This window comes from Loa loa (assembly GCF_000183805.2).
Source record: "Loa loa unplaced genomic scaffold supercont3.49, whole genome shotgun sequence".
NCBI lineage: Eukaryota > Metazoa > Nematoda > Chromadorea > Rhabditida > Onchocercidae > Loa > Loa loa.
Window position 1 is genome coordinate 108,007 of NW_018108229.1, and position 6,242 is coordinate 114,248.

Sequence of the window (6,242 nt, forward strand, 5' to 3'; positions counted from 1 at the left end):
CTTTTTGTACATTCCCTTCTTTCTGCTTAGTCAAAAATACAACATAAAAACGTTGAAAAGGAGACGCGTGAATGAGTGAAAATAAAAAATATTTATACAGCATACAGCTGACAAGATGAGAATGGATTGAAAAAAATCGGCTAACGTCAACATGTCGCCGATATATGAGACTACTTATTCCTTCGAATAATGACAAATAATGACAATAGGTAACTAATGTACGTATTACCACAACTCACACTACGTATATGAAGCTAACAACTTGAAAAAAAAGAATCCAATAAGCATTAAGATCCATCGAAAGAACTGAAAACTAGCTACACCTCTAAGTTTACGAAAGAGTACCACATAATAGTGAAGCGTATTAAAAACGCAGTATTTGGAATAGAAAAGCCAATAACATAGAACAGACGAATGACCCGATTAAACAAATATATTATGCGCTGATGACAGTTCACGTGTGTATCCTGTCCTCTTTCCCTGTGTATTTAAACTATTCAATTCTTTCTCGTACAAAATTAAAGCTTTAGTATCCCTTTCCCACCTATTCTACAGATTAAGCAATTAGTGTCATCACTCACCAGTTCTCTCAGCTGGCTGCATCAATTCAAACCAAATGTATTTCAGACATCGCTAAGAAACGAACTGACTAGATAATCACTGATGTCTTGAACAAAGATTTAAGCAAGACATCTTAAATTAACAATATGAACATTATTTCATTTATTATCAGCTGGCACACTATAGATTAACAAGATTGAAGCACAGAATTGTAAACCATACATGTACGAAATTTCGACGAGACAAACCTGAATGGGCATTGAATTTATACTTCCACCGCAGCAAATAGTTGTGATTCTTCAACTTTGCATTGTATTATTATCCTGCTCTGAGTGGCCCTATTGATTGGTCTGTACGATGCAGACTGAATGTGCAAATGTAATGCAGCACTTGCTTCCCCCTCCCACCTCGTTTTATGTTCAGCCTACACTAATTAGCATTCATTGGACGGAGTAAACAAATGGATCAGCAATTAGAATTGGATGAAGATTTAATAGATTTGTCTTTTTCTCCTTTTCATAAATGTCGTCCAGTCATCTGATACCCGCCCTAGTTATAAAAAAATAATGACATTCCATGAAGATTACAAAAACACATGCGATACAAGAGTGACTATAGCAATAATAACCAGCTTAATTTAGATCATATAGGATAATCCCGTTTCCAAAAACGCTATAAAATCTTATCAAACAAGAATAAAACAGTTTAACGTTATTCGAACGTTTAAAAAATAGCACGCTTTCATGAAGTAATCTTTAAACGCATGCACTGCAACTAATAAAAGAATATTCTCTTCCTCTTTCTTTCTTAGTGATATGAACTGCGAATGTTAAAAATGAGGAGTCGGAGGATGAGGCATGGAAAAAACAGGCAGCTTAGTAAAGATAGATTAAATGTTAATTCAAAAAAATGGAAGGTCTTTTTATGGAAAACTAATTCATTCAAACTGTAATTTCGCGTTAACAGAATGACAGATAATTATTAACGGTTCAAGAGCAGAAAGAGCTACTGAAATTTGATTAGTGTATCACATGCGCAGATCCTGATAAGTAGACTATGTACAACTTTAGGGCGCTATAAACTGTCAAATGAGGCTGCTGAACATTGTTGAAACCCGGCAAATAAAGACAAAGACATAGTTTCTGTCCAGTACCAATAAAAAAGCAATGCGAGAAATCAGATTTCTCAATCCAGAAAGATTGCTTTTCTTGACCACTAATAATTACAAAAGTAAATATTTGCATTTAAAATGGGAAAACTACCTGATAGTGGAGAAAGCAAAAGTAATTTATGCCCTTCACAGTGAAATGAAAAACAAGCGTTATAAACATTTTCAAGAGAAGCAGAGAGCATACAAGGATAGGAAGGCCAAAGGGCGTAAACTGGCATTAAAGGATAGCGGACACGCCAAAGAAATTTGAGAAACAATGCACGTTTTCGAGAACATTCAACCATTTCACATGTCACAAATCATTTAATCTGATCCTGTGAAAAAAGACACACAGAGTAGTAACAGCAACTGAGTGGTGCTGAAGCATAAAAAGAGAAAATCCAAGAACTTCAGATAAGTCCAAAAAAACAAATTTTGCTTGACGAATGCCGACAGTTTAAAAAAAACCGACATCAGAGTGGCTAAAATGCTTTCTACGGCTAGTGCCATAGCTTCTTTCGAGGGGTTCATATATGGCGTATCCAATATGCAACAGCATGACAACGAAAGATGTACTTCATCAGATGATCACAAATTTCCAACATATCACAATTTTGATTTAGTGCAATTAAAGTTTTCATATTTTTATAGTTGATTTGGTAACTTGTTCGTGCAGAAAACACTGAAAAAAGCTGTCACATATAAATAAAAACCGTTTTTGAACTTTCGAACTCATTAAAATTCATCTATTTTAGTCTAAGACTTGTAGCAGAAATCCTTGCCAAATTTTGCACTATATACAAACGCTAAACTTGAAAATCAAAACTAAAATTTAACTAATAAGCAACCAATTCCCTGAAGTTGCAATACACTGCTAGACGAAAATGCCATTTAAAATGAATCTTGAATCTGATCGAAATGATCCTGAACAATGACAAAATCCACACTGCTTTTGAATTATCCCCTCACTTCCATTTGCGTTTGTATAGCATTCATATTAGCGTTCGCCGGTATGTACTGTATTGGTACCAATGATTCGTACTCGAACTGGCTAACATAAACTCAATTTATAAGATAAAGACATTTGTGTCTTAATACATGATGTTAACCCATTCGAGTCTAATATATCTGAACACTCCTGACTTTTTCCATTTTCTGAAGATATTACTGACTTTATAAATACTCTTTATTGAAATAATTACTTACAACAATGTTCACCTGACGATGTACAAACAGACTGCCTTACGAACAAGTTGTTTCGTTTCTGAGGAAATGAGCAATCTACAAAAAGTAGTTGAATGCCAAGTTTTAATGATTGGTCTCGTCATTTCTCATCATGGTCAATGCTTCTAATTACAAGACATACACAACAAAACACTTGAGAAACTGTTTGCTGTTCCAAACGATCTTCCCTCCTTTAAGCAACTGATTATTTTGATAAGAAAATAAAAATTACCTGACGACGGTTCTACAGGAGACTGTATGCTTGCCATCATTTTTTGCCGCATTTCACGAATTTTAAGTGTTAGAGTTTGTTTGCTGGGAAAAAACTGCCGATATTTGTTTTGGAAAGCCGAAATAGCTTGCCCTTAAATCATATCGAATAAATGTAGATAAAATCTCGTAATAATTTTTAATAGGAGTAACTACTTACAGAAACCAACCTGAAGGAAACATTCCATATTCTTCAAGAAGTTCAACCACTAATTGTCGCCGGTAATCAAGTAATTTGCGACTTGCTGATTTTTCAGCTGAGCTATCAAGCGGCGTTTTTGGTGTTCGAGGACTGCGGAGCGCTAATGCAGAAACACTGCCATCCTAAAAATAGTTAATTTTAACTGAATCAAACTATTTGAACACACTTAGAATTGTGCAAAGGATTTTTATTAGTGGTACCAAATTATTAACAGATAAAAGACGATATAATCTGAGATGCAGGGTGTTATTTCATATTTCTCAAAATAAGGAAACCATATGAGCTATAAAAATATGATTTGGATTTAGTTTTGATTTGGGATGCAATGATCTACGGAACGATAAGAGGATGGAGAAGTTAACCCAATGGAAAAGAGAACGAGCAGACTGTATTGTAATCTTACCAGTGACATAGTTTTCAAACTGGTCACTTTTGTCATTTTAAGGTGTTAATGCAAATGGAGTTCGAGAAGTTTGCCAACTTGCCAGCAGTCACCCCTGGTGATCCGCAAAAGTTTGCACTTTTCTATGATTCTAGTAGTTTCTCTTTCGAAAAAAAAGACTTTAGGGAGCATCTAATATGAAAAGCTTTGTTACATTATCGTGAAGTGCCACTGAATTGAAATTCGATCCAAAGAAGAGCGAAGAGTCATATCGAGCAGACGCAATTGCTAAAAAATAAATTATAAATTTCAAAATGTATCTTTACGATCCAATGAATATTTAATAATTTTCTCTCTTGATTCCAATTCTTTCTTATATGATGGTCACATTTTCATTTTACTTTCGTTCATAGTTTCACATATTTGTTACTCAAAAAAAGATCCAAAACATTTACAGGAGCAAATCTACTTGTATTTTAAACAACAACCTGGAGTTCTTGGTCTTGACTGTGCAGCGTGAGGAATGTTCAGAGGTTCTTCTTTTCTATCATCTCTGCTACATTTCTGCTTCTCTAAAATTGTCTTCAAGAGAGCTGAAGGTGTTGAAGGAAGTGTTGCTGTGCCTGAAGAACATTTTACAGTATTCAAATTACTTCTACTACCACCAAAATAAAAGGCATATTCTTGAAGAAAACCTACTAAATTATAGGAAAACACAAACCTTTCTGTGGATCATCAGGGGTGAATGCTGGCAAGTTGGCAAACTTCTTCTCGAAGTCCATTTGATTTAAAACCCTGAAATGAAAAAAGTGACCGATTTGAAAAACTACACCAGTGTAAGATTACAATACAATCTGCTCATTTTCATCGGGCTAACCTGTCCATGCTCTCATCGTTCCGTTTAAAAAGCTTCTTAATTGGACTTCTTAATTCTATTTCACCATTATTCGATAATCTGTTTGACATTGTAGAAACATCAACAACGTCTGCTTCGTTCAATTCCTTATAATCTTTCTGAAGAACGAATAACAAAGCTCGATTCTCTCTAATGTTGGAAAATACCAAACAAAAGACAATCATTGCCTACAATCAATAAAGGACTTACAACCTTAGGTCCTGATTCTTGGACTGTTTCATGTGGCTTTTCCACTTCGCTTGCTTCTGAAATCGTGAATTACACCCTCACTAAAAGTTTTTTTTTTTTAACACTGCTATAATGTCATTCCCGAAGCCCAGCCACACTTTTTAATATCAATTTCACACTTTAAAAGGATCCTTGTAGTCTTCAGCAGAATGTCAGGTACCAGAGAAATTCCACCCACCTTTGAAACTACAGTATGCAACCTATATATATTATGCTTTATATCTGAGTCTGATAACTTTATGAATTACATTTTATCTTACCTTTACGACCATTTTTATTCATATATATATAGATCTCCGACAGAATTTATTTTGTTACATTTGTAAAAAAAATTCTCAAAACATGTTAGAGAATGATAAAGTACGTTACTCATCTTTTCTACTACATTGAATATAGAAGCGCTCAAGGAATATACGAATACTAGTACTTCTAAGCACTTATAGGAAAGGGAACTTGTGACGATTTCGAGCGGAAGACTCAAGGTTCCAGCAGTATGATTGTCAGAGATTCGAATCACTTATTCTAGTTGACCCTCATCCTACAGAGTTTTGTGGTATTTTACTTCCAGCAATTCCTGTTCTAAATTAAAACAGGATGTCCCTGTCGGGTCCTATCAGTATCTGCACACTAAACTCGTGAAATGTTTTATCAATAATAAAAAAAAGACTAAGTATTCCAAAAACAAAAAACTACCTTTAGATTCAATTTTCATACTTCGCAATTGTCCTTTTGCTATGCCTCTTTGAGCTGGAGTGGGCATCAGTACAAAAGTATCCAGATTCTCTTTTGTACAGGGAACAATAGTTAATGAGCCACGTGGAAGTGAAGAAGCGATCTCAGATGGTTGTGTGAATTCCACAGAAAAACTTAAATCACAATAAAAATTTCAGATGGTTGTGTGAATTCCACAAAAAAAACTTCAATCACAATAAAAACGAAAATATTTAGGATACTTTTGTACGTAAATTTCTGAAATAGATTTAACAGTGCATAGCTGAGAAATAATAACCTTTTAAGATGATTACCATCCATCGCTTTTTGCTCTATCTTTGTAGATTTCATAACCGTAACCTGTAGATAAATCGATGACAGCGGATACGTAACTGACCACTAATTCAACTGATAGGCATTTTCCTCTTGGAGAAAGCATTTCAAATTAATCTCTTTGCAGTCAAAAATTTTAAGTAGAAAAAGCCAGTCAGAGGCTTTGTACAGCTGAAAGTTGAAAGTTGAAACTTAACGTGATGACAAAAACAGCAATGAAGAAAATTTCACTGGAAGAGATAATAAAGAGAAAACTTTTCGTTTT

At 34.5% G+C, this 6,242-nt stretch overlaps 1 protein-coding gene across 1 annotated transcript in view; it reads right to left on the minus strand.

The window, feature by feature from the left end:
* Positions 1–2,673: 2,673 nt before the first annotated feature.
* LOAG_17202 (HMG box family protein) overlaps positions 2,674–6,242 on the minus strand; it is a gene marked incomplete at its 5' end in the record, with an annotated part of 11,668 nt that continues 8,099 nt past the window's right edge. Inside the window, 11 exons of the mRNA XM_020449864.1 lie at positions 2,674–2,762; positions 2,918–2,992; positions 3,168–3,299; positions 3,376–3,529; positions 4,004–4,077; positions 4,278–4,412; positions 4,511–4,584; positions 4,667–4,803; positions 4,895–4,950; positions 5,627–5,799; positions 5,943–6,004. Coding sequence (XP_020306551.1) covers positions 2,704–2,762; positions 2,918–2,992; positions 3,168–3,299; positions 3,376–3,529; positions 4,004–4,077; positions 4,278–4,412; positions 4,511–4,584; positions 4,667–4,803; positions 4,895–4,950; positions 5,627–5,799; positions 5,943–6,004 — 1,131 coding nt within the window. The 3' untranslated portion in view covers positions 2,674–2,703. The remainder of the gene's footprint in view (positions 2,763–2,917; positions 2,993–3,167; positions 3,300–3,375; positions 3,530–4,003; positions 4,078–4,277; positions 4,413–4,510; positions 4,585–4,666; positions 4,804–4,894; positions 4,951–5,626; positions 5,800–5,942; positions 6,005–6,242) is intronic.